Source organism: Copadichromis virginalis, linkage group LG17, assembly GCF_057382275.1.
Source record: "Copadichromis virginalis isolate Kocher_CV1m ecotype Utaka linkage group LG17, C_Virginalis_male_GT1.1, whole genome shotgun sequence".
Lineage (NCBI taxonomy): Eukaryota > Metazoa > Chordata > Actinopteri > Cichliformes > Cichlidae > Copadichromis > Copadichromis virginalis.
The window spans coordinates 23,437,598-23,455,554 of NC_140634.1; the positions used below are offsets into that span (position 1 = coordinate 23,437,598).

General features: G+C 39.6%; 1 protein-coding gene across 1 annotated transcript in view; it reads right to left on the bottom strand.

Moving 5' to 3' along the window:
- tmcc3 (transmembrane and coiled-coil domain family 3) overlaps window positions 1-16,236 on the bottom strand; it is a 112,449-nt gene extending 96,213 nt beyond the window's left edge. Inside the window, exon 1 of the mRNA XM_085436421.1 lies at window positions 15,908-16,236. Coding sequence (XP_085292547.1) covers window positions 15,908-15,952 — 45 coding nt within the window. The 5' untranslated portion in view covers window positions 15,953-16,236. The remainder of the gene's footprint in view (window positions 1-15,907) is intronic.
- Between the last annotated feature and the right edge of the window lie 1,721 nt (window positions 16,237-17,957).

Below are 17,957 nucleotides of genomic sequence, written 5' to 3' on the forward strand. Positions count from 1 at the left end.
TGATTTGAAGCTAGAGTCTCTGGAGCGAGAGCTGAAAGGGGCCAAAGCTTCCTCACTTAAAATCCCACAGCAGCACAAAGAACAAAATTCCACTGCTGCAAATGAAATGCACAAATTTGAGCTTCCGAAAGAAAACGAGACTGGAGAACAGGACAAGATGGAAAAAGAGGACTCACTGCCATCCACTGCAAGGTCTCTGCAGGAGCCTCAGAAAGAAAAAGACACCACAGAACAACAGAAGATAGAAAAAGAAGAGTCAGCTGCATTTTCTGTACAGGAATCTTTGCAAAGTGTACAAGACAAACAGAAAATGCTCAATGTCAAGGTGGCTGAACTCAAGACTGAAGTCAAGAGCCTGCCAGAGAATCCGCCAAGTAAGAAGAAGAACAAGAAGAAGCGGAACTGTGCGCGTCCCCAATTTCACATAATTGGTGTCAACATCAAGTCCTAAAAATCATATTTATATACAACTAAATTGTCAGTGAACATTTGAAGCCCTCTCGGTCAAGACAGAAGGCCACCCCTTCCTGAGCCCGGTTCTGTCAGAGGTTTCTCCCTATTAAGAGGGAGTTTTTCCTCTCCACTGTCGCCAAGTGCTTGCTCATAGGGGATTTGGGGGCTTTTTTTTAACACCAACCACTGAAAAGTTCACTGACATCAAATTTAAGACTCAGCAAATATGGAAATGGATCATTCGTCATCAAGTGAGGAATCATCTATTTAAAACATGTTTGCTGAGTCATATTTAGTTGTATATAAATATGATTTCTGTCACACTAAGGCCAATCACAGACTAATTTGGACAATTGGTAAAAAATAAATAAATTGAAAAAATTGAAAAAAAGTAGTTGTGTCATTGTTTCATGTAGATTTCAAATAACATGCCATTTTATGTCAACATATTTCTGTTACATTTGTAGTGCTCGTGGTTTTATATTCTTATGATCCTGTTTGTTTGATGAGTATATCCTTCTGCCTTACTTCACATATTTACTGCTGCTTGGCTAGCTTTAGTCATGCTAGCATCAGCACGGGTAGAAACAGATACACATCAGAGACATCACATGTAGCTTGTGTTTATGTTCAGAGTGACACCTGATTTAAAAGCAGGCAGCAAAGCACTGAGCAGCATATCAGTCAGCACAGAAAACAAATGCCATAAATGTCATCAATTAGGCTGGAATAATTTGTTTCTGGTGGCTTCTATTGTAAGTGCTTTACATTTCAGCATGGCATCCTGTATGTGTCCTACACTGAGGACACTTGAAACTGGTCATTTTCTTAGAATGGAGCTAAAGATAAAAACAAAACAAAACCAAACTTTCATAAGAAATCTTTATTCTGCAGTAAGGGACATTAAAAACCTAATAATGTTATCATTAAAAATATTAAAATGTGAAGTAAGAGCAAAATGTATGTTTGATACATTCAGTCATTTCATTTCAGTAGGTAAATAGTGTAAAACATATTTGCTTATATAGGAAATATCTGTTACACAGAGTGGTGATAGCATGACTCGTTCAAGGTAACAGTGAATGAGCAACAACTGGACTTAAATACATAAATAGCCCTTTTTGAACTAAAAGTCATAGTCATACATTTCATTCACACCCAAATGCATTGGGGACAATCGAAGGTTCAGTATCTTGCCCTTTGACGTGTGGACTGAAGCACTGATTAGTACACATAGCCACAGCTGCCCAACATAAATGATTCCATGTTGGTTAAAGACCAAATCAATCAGCTGCATATACACTGCAAAACCTCAAACTCTTATCAAGTATATTTGTCTTGTTTCTAGTCAAAATTTCTCATCACACTTAAAATACGAGAAATCAGCTACAGAGTAACATTTCAGTGAGATATAGGAACTTGTGAAAAAGTCTTGAAAACATATTGTTTTATTTTATTGTTTTATTTTTTGTACCTTTTAACATTTCACAAAGTAAACTTGTTTTGTATTATGAACACATGCTTTTGTTGGCTGGTTAGAGTTGCATGGATCGCAGATTTATCTGTTTTTTGTGAATATAAGCTGCTGACTGGTGAGCTGAATTTTCAGCTTGGTACGTTAGTGTTCATCAGTTAATCATAAAACATATTTAGTGCTTATAACAAATATATTATGCTAAATAAAGACAGATTTTTCCACAATGTATATGATAGTAAGAGTTAGTAAACCTCTATTAAAGTCTCCCTCTGCAGTCTGTTGTTTCTTAGATTCAGCATTGAAACTGAATTTAAAACCAAACATAGATGACACTCTGTCGCCTCATCAACCACCAAGATCTCACTGCCTACAGACATTCAGTAACTCTCATTGGATAATGTTAATAAATATCTTTCACTAAATATGAACGTTTTCTACCTGTCCTTGTTTAAATTATGAAAGAAATTATTATGCCTATTTTTTACTGCAATTCCTGTAGAGTAGCTTTTATAGTGTTAATTCAGTATGTGCTACAAAATAAAAGCCTTTCCTTTACATTAGGTTTGTGGGCATTTTATTTTGAATTGTTCCAATCATGGCACTTCAAAGGAACAGCGCATCACAGGAACAGCCTGTGATGTCACAGTGCACATTCTACTGAAAACCCTATAAATAGGGGAGACGTTCAACCGACTTTAGTGGATCTCGGATGGCAGAAACACAAAGCAACCTGGTTGTTAAAACAAAGACAAGGCGGACGCAGAGAAACGCACACGCACACGCTGACGCATCTACAATGGCAGAAGCAAAAATAGAAATGGTCATCACACCAAAACCTGAGGTTGATAAAGCCGCACAACCAAATACTAAAAAGTCTCCTGTGGCACAACCACCAAAGGAAACGGTTGTGAAACCAAAGAAACAAAAAATGCAAAAACAGAAAAGAGTGGCTGAAGAACCAAGAAGAGCAATTACTCGGGCATATGCCCGGGCTCTTCTTGAAGCTCAAAACAGCACGGCTGATGGAGCAAACCCAAAAAATGAAGAAATGCTCCCCATTTCAAATGCAAAGGAGGACATGGAGAGAGAGAGAAATGGGAAGAACCCCAGCAGACCAAACCCTGTGCCTAATGGAGGGACTTGGGAATATCAACCCATTCCCACATTTAGACCCCCGTTTAATCCCTGGCACGAGATTGCTGCTCTCAGACACCAACTGGAAGCCTCCCAATACCATCAGAACGACCTTTACGGTAAAATGGTAGGTGCAAACAAGAGGGCCTCTTATCACCAGCTTCAGGTGAACAAACTTCGTGAAGAAATTCACGAGAACGAGCAAAATCACGAGGAAACGATCAAAGGCCTCATAGAGCAGCTGGAAGAGGCTTCTAGTAATAAGCCCTATGACATCAGTGAGACAGACACTCTCGTGAGTGACAATGAAGCTATGGTCATATTGGATGAGGTGATTGCTACCCTGCAGGACCAAATCAGCCACCCTACCACAGAGCAGTGTGTGGAGTCTGCCACTCCAACCACAGAGGCTTCACACACTGACTCTGTAGGACTGAAGTCCTCTAAGGAGGCTGAATTTGAGCTCAAATGTAGGATTCAGCAAGAGCAGATTGAGATGCTCCAGAAACAGCTCCTAGCAGCTCAAAATCAGCTTGAAGAGCAGGCCGTTAAACATAGGCAGGAGCAGGAGACACTCAACCTGGAAATCAGTGACCTGAAATCCCAGCTCTGCCCCAACAAGGCCCTTCATGATTTGAAGCTAGAGTCTCTGGAGCCAGAGCTGAAAGGGGCCAAAGCTTCCTCACTTAAAATCCCACAGCAGCACAAAGAACAAAATTCCACTGCTGCAAATGAAATGCACAAATTTGAGCTTCCGAAAGAAAACGAGACTGGAGAACAGGACAAGATGGAAAAAGAGGACTCACTGCCATCCACTGCAAGGTCTCTGCAGGAGCCTCAGAAAGAAAAAGACACCACAGAACAACAGAAGATAGAAAAAGAAGAGTCAGCTGCATTTTCTGTACAGGAATCTTTGCAAAGTGTACAAGACAAACAGAAAATGCTCAATGTCAAGGTGGCTGAACTCAAGACTGAAGTCAAGAGCCTGCCAGAGAATCCGCCAAGTAAGAAGAAGAACAAGAAGAAGCGGAACTGTGCGCGTCCCCAATTTCACATAATTGGTGTCAACATCAAGTCCTAAAAATCATATTTATATACAACTAAATTGTCAGTGAACATTTGAAGCCCTCTCGGTCAAGACAGAAGGCCACCCCTTCCTGAGCCCGGTTCTGTCAGAGGTTTCTCCCTATTAAGAGGGAGTTTTTCCTCTCCACTGTCGCCAAGTGCTTGCTCATAGGGGATTTGGGGGCTTTTTTTTAACACCAACCACTGAAAAGTTCACTGACATCAAATTTAAGACTCAGCAAATATGGAAATGGATCATTCGTCATCAAGTGAGGAATCATCCATTTAAAACATGTTTGCTGAGTCATATTTAGTTGTATATAAATATGATTTCTGTCACACTAAGGCCAATCACAGACTAATTTGGACAATTGGTAAAAAATAAATAAATTGAAAAAATTGAAAAAAAGTAGTTGTGTCATTGTTTCGTGTAGATTTCAAATAACATGCCATTTTATGTCAACATATTTCTGTTACATTTGTAGTGCTCGTGGTTTTATATTCTTATGATCCTGTTTGTTTGATGAGTATATCCTTCTGCCTTACTTCACATATTTACTGCTGCTTGGCTAGCTTTAGTCATGCTAGCATCAGCACGGGTAGAAACAGATACACATCAGAGACATCACATGTAGCTTGTGTTTATGTTCAGAGTGACATCTGATTTAAAAGCAGGCAGCAAAGCACTGAGCAGCATATCAGTCAGCACAGAAAACAAATGCCATAAATGTCATCAATTAGGCTGGAATAATTTGTTTCTGGTGGCTTCTATTGTAAGTGCTTTACATTTCAGCATGGCATCCTGTATGTGTCCTACACTGAGGACACTTGAAACTGGTCATTTTCTTAGAATGGAGCTAAAGATAAAAACAAAACAAAACCAAACTTTCATAAGAAATCTTTATTCTGCAGTAAGGGACATTAAAAACCTAATAATGTTATCATTAAAAATATTAAAATGTGAAGTAAGAGCAAAATGTATGTTTGATACATTCAGTCATTTCATTTCAGTAGGTAAATAGTGTAAAACATATTTGCTTATATAGGAAATATCTGTTACACAGAGTGGTGATAGCATGACTCGTTCAAGGTAACAGTGAATGAGCAACAACTGGACTTAAATACATAAATAGCCCTTTTTGAACTAGAAGTCATAGTCATACATTTCATTCACACCTAGAGTAGCTTTTATAGTTTTAAGCTGACTGCAGCAAACTGCTGTACTGTCGAGGCTGGTCACACAGCCACAGCTTTATAAACCCTGATGCAGCTTTGTTGTATGCTGATTTGTTGTATGTATTACGCACATATGATTGTATGTGCGTAAATGGCCTAATCGATGCCGTTAGACACACAAATACAGTGGAGCACAAACATGCAACATATGCAACAGATGGTCTGCTGAATGGGCACAACAGAGATGGGGTTTTGTTTGCCTGGAGGTGAAAATAACCGGGTTATAAATCTGTCAAACCAACAGGGAAAACATAAGTGAGGTATATCAGCTGATGTTGTTTTCAACCAATTCAAAGCACTACAATACCCAGAAATATAAAGGAAAACCTTGAGATGGCATTGAGATACACTCACGGGCATTACTAGATACAGACTCTGGCTACAAATGAGTTCACAAAGGACTGTTCTCTGTATTTTCTAGGAATTCTGCTTCTTTAGAAATCCTTATCATTGTAAAACAAACAAACTAAAAACATTATCAAGAACTGTCCTCTGAAGTTGGCGGAAAAAACAATAGAAATGTTTGGACATTTTTATTTCTCCGTACCGTATAAATTTTAACTGTACAAAAAGAAGCTGTAGCTATGTTTAAACAAAGAACGTGATTTACATTTTACCCTCCAACAAAAGGCTTAAGGACCAAAATAGAGGTGATGACTGTTTTTCACACTGCATATAATGCAAATGTATTTCTTGCCAGTCTGTGGAAACTGCTGCTTTATCAGCAACTTGCTTTCAACCACAAGCAGCTGTTGCTGATTCACTTGACAAATTCTGTTTAAAGTCATGCATGAATGCATGAGGGTGGTGTTTACACATGTAAACGTATATTCAAGTTTTATTGTTTTTCTAAACCATGAAAGGTACAGCTAACTTACAACCTTTACCAAGGTGAATGGTATATTTCTTAATTTTAAAAAAGATGATCCTAACCCATACCAGAGAGTAATTATTTCGCTCCTCATTTTAAAATAATAATAATCATGTGTTAGCTGTTTTCTTTTTCCCTACATACAATAAATATAAGCATCCCTCCCCTTGCCAACGACAGGTTGACCTTCCCCAGAAGAAAAATCTCCATTTGAATAAAATTTTTTAAACCAGGGTGGCATAAACCAGCTAGGGCTTCCCTGTGCCTTTAAGGTTTCGTCTTTCATACTTTAGTATCATTTAAGTCCAAGAAGCACATGCTTGATTAACTGATCCTAAAGTGCCGATAGGTGTGACTGATCGTCTCTCTCTCTTTCCAGGATTTACCTTGTCTTTTCCCTGAATTGGTAAAGGAAGTGGACAGATGGAATATTTTTAACCAGTTGCTAAAACCAGATACCTGAAGATGGTGGGTTGGCCAATTAACCCAAAAACAAAAGTCAGCAGATGCGATAGTTTTAACATTGTCAGCTGGCCTCTTATATCCACTTTATGTCTCAAATTAAATGTTTTAAACATAAACTGTTAAATTTATGTTCAGAAGATTAAGCATTTTATAACATCACAGTAAATGTAACAGTTATATTTGTATGTATGTTGTTCTGCTTTTAAGTCTAATGTCATTTATAATTCTGTGTCTAAAGGTTCCTGCAGCTTCTAAAGGGGCACCACTAACAGATCAGAATTACCCAAGTTCGTTAAAATAAAATGATCCGCATGGCTGTTCTCCTTTATGTTTCATTAAAGTCTGGTAAAAAGGATTTGTGAGGTTAACCGCAAGTCAGCGACACTATGTGGACAAGAGTGTGATGAATTGAAGCGCTCAGGACCCAAATATGGATACATGGAAATGGGTTAGCCAAACTTAAACTTTAAGCAAGCCTTTAATTTTGTTTGCTGAAAGTCCATAAAGCAAAGTCCACCAGAAAAACAAACAATTCAAAAATGGCTGAAAAAAAAGAAAAGATTTTTAATAGATAGGAATGGCAGGACTACACATGCTAACACGCTGAGGGCTAATGGGAATTAGACACAGCTGGGAGAAAATGAGGTGCCCCAAATTAACACAATCACATGTGAGGGAGTAAAACTCAATATAAGACACAGAAGATAACTAACAAGCAGAATAAAACATGTACAACTAAGAATTCAATACTGAAAACACTAAGAAAATACATGAAGCCTGAAATGTAAACTGTAGACAAGAATCAAACAGAGAATATGTAATAATAAACTCAACGCGTCACGTCTACAGGAGCCAGTGAAACCTGTGCCATGAAGCACAGTTTTTGTGCTGATGTTAATGCCAGAGGAGGTTTAGAGCTCTGCAGTTACCGAGTGAGCAGAGAGTTGGTGACTCACACATCACACACAATCCCCGAGCTCAGTGAGTTCTTCATAATGAATATCAAGGAAAAGTGTTTATACACCAGAATCAAAGATTAGGAGGCGTGGCCAGCATTTTCGTCAGCATGCTGTAGTTGTTAGACTTTGTTCTAATTTATAAAACAAAGACACAAGTCTGCTATGACTATGGATTAAAGAGAGGTAGTAAAAATGTTTACATATTAAAAATAAAAGCGTTTTCAGTTAACAGATTCATCTTTACATCTTTAAAATTGCGATAAAACAGGGAAACCATTGGATCTAATGTGAAACATATGAAACATTTCTATTGCATGTCCCAGTCCTAGCTGTGTCTAATATGTTTCACATTAAATCCAAAACACGGTTACATGAGTAGATCTATCAGAATGTGTGAAAGCTTTCATAAAAGACAGCACAGCCTCTCTGAGCAAACACCCAGGCATCACAGGATGTTTGAAATAAATATCTAAAGGGTCACGCTTTCAAAGCGTGGGGCAGCTGCCACGCTTTCATGTGTGGTCCCACCTACGTCACCGCCTGCCCCACACTGCTAGAGTGTGACATTTAGGCCCCTTTGTCTTCTTCTGAGTGGTTTCAGGTCTCTCTCTGCTAATTTTTTCCCTCAGAATCAGTGACAACTGCTGTGATGTGTAGGTGTACCGAGGCAGAGTTAAAGGAACTGGAAATCACAAAGGTGTGACATTAAAGTGAGAGGTCAGCGAGAGATAAGAGGAAGGGGTTCAACAAACCGACACCTTCACTGTTATTTCTTCAAAATATCAAGTGACTCAGCTGCTAAAACCCCGACAGCAAAAAGTCTCCTTTATAAGTAGCTCTATAGATTTATTAGCTTTTTGAGCAACAGACACTTATATGATCCATTGTTTCTCAATGTTTCCTTTGCTAGCTCTGAGACACATTAAGCGAAAACATGCTAGCTTTCCATCTTTGCTTTATCTTTGAATGAAACTTAAAAGTTAAATAAATTATTGTGGGAACTCTTTGTCGTTTTTAAGTCTAGCTTCTTTACAAATCAAATTGTTACATTTCAGAGCCAAACCAGCTAATTTTGTATTTGTGATAAGCTGAACTAGCTGTTAGCTTGCGTACAGCTGATATTAGACTGGCATCAATGTTCTCAAGCAACTTCTTGTAACACATAGAAGAACGTAGGTTACTGCCGATAAGAATTTGTTATAAAAGCGCTGATTTTTTCTCATGCTCTCTCTTTGTGCTCTCCACTAACCTGTATTTAGGTTTTATCCTTGTTCTGATGTGACCTAAAACTTAACCTATGGATTATAGGGATAAAATACTCAAAACCCAACTCAGCATAAGGTGATACAGTTCAGCATTGGCCTCCGGCATAACCATAAACCTGAATTAAAACCTTTACAGAGCAACCACAATGGATCATTTCAATGAGGGTAGGATTGTAAGCAGGAATAGAACTAAAGTGAGGGAATCTAACGCTTCTATTTTCTGCTGACAAAATAAATTATGACAGAAGGAAGACTAAGCCTCTGTTTACACTACAAACTTTTCAGACCAGGCAGCTTGAGGCTAAAGTCAAGGACAAGGTTATATGTTAATGAAGCTGAGCACGCACACAACAGGAAACCGGTTAAAGGATGAATAAATCCTATCATATCAAGCATTCGTGTTCAAATGTGAGGAGAGGAAGTGCCCCTCAGACTTTAATGACAAACTAAATATACAGACACGCTTGTGTCTTTCATAAATCACAGCAACCGGTGAAAACACAACTTTTTTTTTTATAACAATTAGGTGATTATTTTTTATAAAATAGGTGGTTGTCTTGTGGTTTAATCCTGGTATAAATGTGCGAATTTTGGTTTGTTATTGTAGAAACTGAGCAGGTGAAATACCTGTCAAAATATCCCGTCACTGTAGGAATGAAGGGTTTATGATTTTCCTTTAATTAGTCATAGGGTGTCTGAATGAACAGTAAGAGGCTGCTAACAACATTGCTTGTCCCCATGGTGATAAATTGAGCATTGCATGAACAGAAGAGATGAGGCGTAATGGACGGTGACTATGGCATGGCACCTTTCATTAGTGCGTGCACAAAAATCAGAGGATGCAGAGGAAGTAATTTGAATAAAAGCTTGTCAGTGAAGGTCATTATCATCAGGAGAGTTGAACACAAACAGCTCCGGTCTAATCAGTGTCTGATGAGGCCATGTTCAGTTTGTGGAAGTCTGCTGCCTCCCTCATCTCCTGGTTTTATTAGTGAGGGAACACAGAGGTGAGACATTCTTCTTTATAACGTCGCTTCACTTTGTTGAGGTTTTCATTTACGGCCCGCAGTCTTAAGATCCCACAAGAACATTTCAATCAGGCTGAGTTCTGGACTTTTGCTGGGCTACTGCAACACCATGATTATTTTCTTTATCAGTAATTCTGTTGCAGATTTGCTGCTGTACTTGGAATCTTTGTCCCATTGGATGACCAAATTTAGGCCAAGCTTTAGCTGTCAGACAGATGTCCTCACATTTGACTCCAGAGCACTTTGGTACAGAGGAGGAGTTTGTGATTGACTCAATGACTGCGAGGTGCACAGGTCCTGCGGCTGCAAAACAAGCCCAAATCATTACACCTCCACCACTGTGCTTCACTGTTGGTACGAGGTGTGTGGGCTAACATGCTGTGGATATTGTTCTGGAAGCCTTTGTTGGGATGCAGCTTTGCATACTTAAGTCTAGCTGGCATGTTCTTTCTAGAGGTAAGAGGCTTTCACTTGGTAGTCGTTCAAAATAAGCAACACTTGTCGAGTCGTTTGTATAGTTTCTTTAAGAACTTTAACATTTAACTGAGGCCTGTAGAGTCTGAGGTGTAGCACTTGGGTTTTTCTGTATCTCTGAGTATTGTATGGTCATTGATCTTGGGGTCAATTTACTGGCCTTATAAAACTTCCCCAGACCACAAAACCTAAAGAGGGTGTACTTTCTTTTTACCGTGACTGTGGGAAGTTAGACATTTTCTGCAGCAGTTGGTGGGGACCAAAAGTAGAGCTAAAAGTGAGATACTGTAACTAATACTGTAACTAAAAACTTTATATTACCCACAAGCTTCCACGGACATTCTTAAACTTCACAACAATATATTAGGCCTCAGGGGACACGTGTACCTGGGCTGGCTAAGCATTCGACCTTGACCTTCATTGTAATTTGACCTTGAAACCATTTCGAGTAATCCCAAAAGGTTGATTCTATTCATCTGGAAATAGCGTTTTCAGTGGGAGAAACATTTCATCACTTATCCACAGCTTCACTGTGCTAATGTGAAATCCCTCAGTCAGAACATGGTATATCATCTTTAGATGGAAACTAGTGAACTCTAACTTTTCATGGATGCCTGGATGTTTAACTTCATATACTGTATTACACCTGATAGAGCAGCCACACTGACCATTTTATTACAGATGAAACGATGTAGACAGTTTGTAACTCTAAGTGTTGCCACAGTGTTTCTTTTTCTTTGGGACATGAAGCGAAGTTTGGACCCAGAAACAGCTAATGACATCAGACTTAAAGACTGGATAATTAAAACATTCTGATGTCAGGATGTTGTAATAAAAACATCATAAAATATCAAAGTATTAGTACAGCCCTCATTCTTAGGGGGATTTACACTCTTTGAATACTCTTCTTCAGTGCTATTTTAAATAATTCTCATTATTTATGCTCCTGCTCTTTTTATTGGCACACTCTTACACCTTCCTTTTGGCCTCTTGCATCAGCTTAGTTTAGCTTGTTATCGCTTTCTGTTTTGCACTACGGTGCTTTTGAAGCTAATGGGAATCTTGCAAGTTTAGCCATTTAAAAAATTTTTTTTTAATTGTTAGTTGTAGCCACTAACAGTGTAGCAGGCAAAGACAAAGACACACATGCATAAACGCACACACAACTCGTTGTACCGAAACCCTCACAGACACTTAACCTCAGCTGATTCACCTCGAGGATATGCATTTTATGTCTTTAATGAATTCAGTTCCTGATCTCGTACTGGCTTCTAACCAGCTGCTGGCAAGTCAACACAGTAAGCGCTACGTGGAGCAACGAGCATTCTCAGAAATTTATATCATGAGGACTGACAGTTTTCAGGCAGATGCGAGATTGTGAGTAATGCTGAAGATGTGGGCTTTTGTTCACTACATGCTAGACACGCTGAATAAACTCTATAAAATTGTCTGGGTGCAAAAATAAAATGTAATTAGCGTGAGAGGAAAATGTGAGTCATAATGAGACTAGAAGCAAATGGAAACATTAAATATCAAAAACGAACAGAAGTTTTTTTCGTTCTCGAGCCTGCCCTTTAGTGCGACTAGTCCTGTTAATGATTTATCTCATTACAGCCTCTTTTAGATTATTTAAATGTTATTTTTTTAATCTTTAAAAGACAGCAGAAGTAAAAGTGCATTGTACCTTGTACTTGTGACATGTGCAATGACAATAAAGTTGAATTCTATTCTATTCTATTCTAAAAGTTGTTTCAGTCCATGTGTTCGCTTGGTTTTAATGGCATCATAACCTCGATGTAATTATAAATTACAGTGCAGACGTGCAGGAGATGCAGTATAGTCGTGGCTGTGTGGACCCTGTAACCCCAGTCCCAGCGAGACACCGTTGTCCATTTATGAGTCCTTCATAAAGATCGTCATAAGAATCAGACTTTGACCCTTCACCTGGAGCCACTTTGCCCTGGGAGGGCCTACTGGGGCAAATAGGCCTCAGGGGCATACATAAACCTCTCCATCTTTTTAAGGCGCCTATTCATGGACGATTCATGATGAGGGTGCTCTCATGTGTGGTCCCACCTACGTCACCGTCATCATGGTGCTCCAAATACCAAAGGTTGGAGCAGTTGCATGTATTCAAGTCTTCCCCCGCAATTGCCCCACTTTCTCCTTGCTTTCCTGTCTACTCTCTGCACCGTACTGCCAAATAAAGACTATAAATAGAATTAAACAAAAGAAAATCATCCCACAACACTGAAATTTAGAACGGAAACTGTAACACTTTGATAAGAGATGACTGTACTGTACTGGATGTTATCTGAGGAGAAAGCAAAACTTAAATATTGCAAAAGCCTTCAGCTTGTCCTTCACAACAAAACGAATTTGTTCCAGGTGGCATGTGCCAGAAACATCATTATGGTGAGAGTATAATGAATTAAAACAGTCAAGGTGTGAGGACACCAAAGCATTCATCCATCCTTCAACTCCTTTGTCTTGTTTTTGCAAATTCAAATCATCAAATTGTAAATGTGATATCAAGAGGCATCTTTGTGCTTCATGACTTGTGGCTCGATTTGACCCCATACATTAAGGAACTTCAGGAAGGAAACTATTTTCGCATATTTTCTGTAGATGATGATTTTGCTCACTTTTTCAAAACTTTGTCTTTGTGAATTTGAATCATACAGCTTCGACTGCCCATAATTGGCAACCATAAGCTTGATTGTTGATGAATCAGGAGAATAATGGCAGAATAATTGCACAGACATGTTTAAAGTCCAGTGGCCCCTGTGATTAACCTGTATGTTGGCTTTCCTGTCTGGAGGTTGGCATCAGCGTGTATTGGATAGATCTTGTTCAAAGTCCTAAGCTGACATAGAAGGGGGTCAATCAGCCTGCAGGTCTGTTTGTGTTTTTGATGTTAAAACAACAATAAAGCAATCTCATGAAGGTGCCGTCATTAAAAACCTCAAAGAACCACCTGAAGCTCAAAGGTCAACTTGCCATCGAGCACAGCGTGACAGCATTTGTACTACTGCTTAAACTCCACAGCCGAGAGAATCATAATATCTACGAGCATCTCTCCAAGAAGCAGCACTACACCACTCTGAAACCTCTGCAGGGTCTTTATTGCTCAGCAGAAACACAATTACTGAGTCATCTGTACACTTAGAAGTATGGTGCCTCATGAATTGGGCACCTGTTAGTGTACAACACAAATAAAACACACCCCTGAAACCATCAGGTGGATTTACTTCATTATATCAAACACGTAGAGGTTTGGGCCTGCAGGTGTAGGGTGTTTTTGGGCACCTCCTGGCATTTTCTCCTCTCTTTGACATAAACTCTGACATAAACATTTATGTGAGTCTGTGACTGTGTGCATGCTGTATATACACAATTATATATACACAGATATACAACATACAGCTGTAATGGCTGGTTAAATGCATGTATTTCTGGAGGCAGATGGGTCTGCCTATCGTGCACTAAATCAAAAATGCATTTCACTTTAGAATATTTTATCCTGTAAAAGGGAGTTTTTCTTTCCCACTGTTGCCAAAGCGATTGCATAGGGAGTCATATGATTGTTGGGGTTTTTCCTGTTTTCTTTGTATCATTGTAGGGTCTTTCCCTTACAACATAAAGTGCCTTGAGGCAACTGTTGTTGTGATTTGGGGCTGTACAAATAAAACTGAATTAGATTTTTATGTGGGGTTCAATTTACTAAGGCACTGAATAAAAATTACATTTTAGTCAATTTATTTGACTAAAATGGAATTTGATAATGTTTCATTCAAGCGTTATCAAATGGCTAGATTGCTTTGTTGTACTTATGTTCATAGATTAAGATCGGTCATAATTAGGTCATTCTGCAGAACAAATGATCACAAGCACAGCAGTAAATCTAATGTCAGATCTCGACCTAATTGAAACACTGTGGTTGAACCTGAGTGCTGTACATAAACAAAAACCTACAAACCTCAATGAACTGAATCAACACTCCTCCACAACAATGTGAGACTGATACGATCATACAGAAAACGATTACTTCAATTTACTTCAAGTTATTCCTGCTAAAGGTGGTTCTACAAGCACCTGAATCGCAGGCTGTAGTTATTCATTTGTTACTTTTTTTACATTTTGGTTTAATTTTAGTTGAAACTGACTGGCACAGTGTAATATGTCTTGTGTTTTTGTTCCTTTCAGGTTGCGTTTAACAAATTCTGAGACCTGATATAGACCAAATACGCACGCAACAAAAACTACATAGTGTTGCTTTAAGTGCACGTAAGGATGAAGGTTAAAAAGACATTTCTTGCTATGATGTCCTTTGAGATGTTCCCTCTGTTATGGGGTTAAAACACAGCGAGAGAGCAGGAGGAAGACAAGGCGAAGCACTAAGATAAGGTCTTGAATGCTTTAGACACTGCTGGTTACCATGGTAAATGGATGGAAGTCTCTACATTTCTCAGGCTTCGCACACATACTGCACACAGAGGGTTTGACAACGTATCACGCATGCATAAGTTGTGAAAACACAGGCGATAGCTGATTATAGACTTGTTGCTGAAGGTTTTTGCAGCGCTGAGACCTCGATGAGAATGACAGATAAAAACTACCAGCTTCTTCCCTCTACTGTTTCCTTGTTGGTCATCTGATGGAGGCTGTTAGCCTGACAGGACAGGAAGAGGCTCATTGTGGTGGAAGTGGTTACATAAGATCTTTTTTTTTAATGCATTTGTGTTGTGCATATACTGGCACAATGAGGCACATAATGCATGTGCACACATAAAACACACAGTGTCAGCACAATAAAAGCAGCCAAAAGCAGTGTCAGCCAAAAGCACAGCGCCCTTCCAGGGATACGCTCTGGGACGCTTTTCTCACAGCCACAGAGTTCAGGAACCGGACATTTTGATAGAGCAGCTGAGATTGTGATGGACAGATAGAGACAGGAGGAACAGAAACAGAAAACTTCACGGTTGACTTCTTTTAGAACAATCATGAAAGAAAGAAAGCGAAAATAAAAACAGCCCGGGCAGTTTTAATACGTGTGCATAGCCAGTGTTTTGGTGTAGGCATTCCTCAGATGTTATTCAAGCTCCAAAGGCCAATCACACGTTGATGCTCAGAGAGAAACGTGGTGAAACTTGTCTCACTCAACCTCAGACTGTTAAAAATCATCTTCCTTGGTTATGTTTAGTGGGAAATGCCAATGTAATCACAACACAGCATAAGATAAAAAAAAATCTTCTTCCCCTGCCTACAGGAATATCAAGTTCTTACTATACATCAGAGCACATTTCATTCATAAATGAATGCTTTTATCTTTGTGTGCCTGAGCTGCTGTGAATATCAAGTGATTGCAGGCGACTTCACGTAAACAAAATAAGAAGCGACTTTTTCATCTCTCATCAAGCCGACAACAAGATAGTCAACATTCAGTCAGATTTTAGAGTGAAATAAAGTTCAAAAGCTACCTCTGTCACATAGATGAGTGGAATATCACTGTAGTTCTTCCTCATGTCTCCTCTTCCTCACACCCTGAGGTCAAAGTGCATTCCAGCGTGGTTTTCAGGAGACCTCTGAAATCACCACAGAGCTCTGTCTGGCTCTTTGAAGTTTTACGACTCCCCTCTAAGAGGAGGCAGTAGTGTGTGTGCCTGTCTGTCGACTTCTGTGTGCAATGCAACCGTCTTATTGTGAAATCTAGTGCTTCCTGTCTCAGCAGAGCTGTCAGAGCTCCACCAGCACTGCACTCACTCCTCCTGAGCTGCCCTGTTCTTTTACTCTCCTCACACACTTGTGCCTTTCAGGCGGAAAAGCCACCTTAAAAAGGCATGAGGGAGCCTGAGTAGGAATTGTCCTGATCCTTATCGGCCACCCTCCACCGGCCGGGACACACTTTGCACACATTAACAACAACAACAGCAATTCTCCACTGCCAGTCAAAAGGGAAGAAGCAGAGGATTATGTGATGAGGAGGGACTGAGATAGGGACAGCCTTGGAGAGAGGGAGGGAGGTTTAAGGGAATGAAAGAGTGTGGGAATGCTGAGTTAATGCAGGAATCTCCTGCTCCCTGAGGGTGAACGCACTCTACAGGACAGAGACTCTGACAGCACTGCTAATCTGCAGCGTCAGATAACAGCCTCTGTGTGTGTGTGTTTGTGTGTGCTGGACTTTGCACCCGCTCCCACTCAAACTACACACATAGAGGACAATAAACAGGGCATATTTATTATCTCTTTATTGTTATTATTAACAATTCCACTGAAGAGTGAGGAATTTTAGTAATATCTGCTTGCTAATGTCTCAGGGCTATAATCCTCATATCCTTCTGAATACCTTTAAACGATGACGCTGGTGACACTTTTCCTCAGTGTAAACCAACAATGATTTAATGCAGTCAGTATTATGTCCAGAGCATAAACTGTTTATAAAAGAGGAGAGTAATCGCCCTGACGTTACGCACTGGCTGATTGGCTCAACCATGAGCCAATAAAAGAGAGCCAATCTACTTCCCTATTTGTACAGATATTGGGGCAATTCAGTTGAGGGCGCAGTAGGGGGCACTTGCAAAATAGCACGAGTAATAAATATATAAAATATGCATTTGCATGCGTGCTGATTGGTTCAGTAAAGATTTACCACCATAGACAATGTAAAAGATGAAGGCAGCTACAATGATGTCATCCAGTGCATTTAAAAGGCTAAAAGTCTGAATTTTGATGCTTTTTTGGAGGCAGGTGATTTTGTATATGGAGGAAGGAGCTAACTCTTGCAAGAATGAAAAACAAGCTGCAAAGTGTCACAATCCTGGCATTTACTTGAACTGTCAAGTTGAACCCCAAACCTGCAAGAAGCAATACCTTCCTGAAACACACCTGCCTGTCCGCTCTCCATCACTGTTCCTTCAGTTGTTCTGGCTGCTGACCTTTTTATATTTTATTTTTATTTCTCCTGTGTAGAGACTTGCTTCAAGTGGCCACTGAAGGAACTGCAGATTTTGGCACTTTTGCATTGCCTTATTTTTCCTTTGTCTGAGGTTACAGCTTATTGCTTGCTTTATGATCATTTGGGTCATTTTGAATCTGTGCAAAGGGGCATGAGGGCCGGGCTGCGCAGATATGCTTGTGTGCAGTTTACCAAGGAGACCAAGCAGCCCACACACCTGTTTTTTGTCACACTGCCCCCAGGGGACGGTAAACAGCTAAAACATTAAAGCTGCTCAAAGGCTGTGCATAGAAGCAACACGGAACAATTTCCCACATAATCCAGAGACTTTATTCCACTGTGTCTGTGAAGCTCTGCTGCTATTATAATGAACCAGGCTTCACTGAAGGGCATGCTGCTTCATTACTATGGAAAATACACAGTAGTTTTTAGTAAAACTGCTCACTAGATCGCAAAATGTTCATTAAAACAACTCACCAACATTGCAATATCTATTTAAGTGACATTTATTACAATTATTAAGCCAAACATTGGATCGGCAGTTATATTTGATTTTGGTACCATCTGGAACAAAA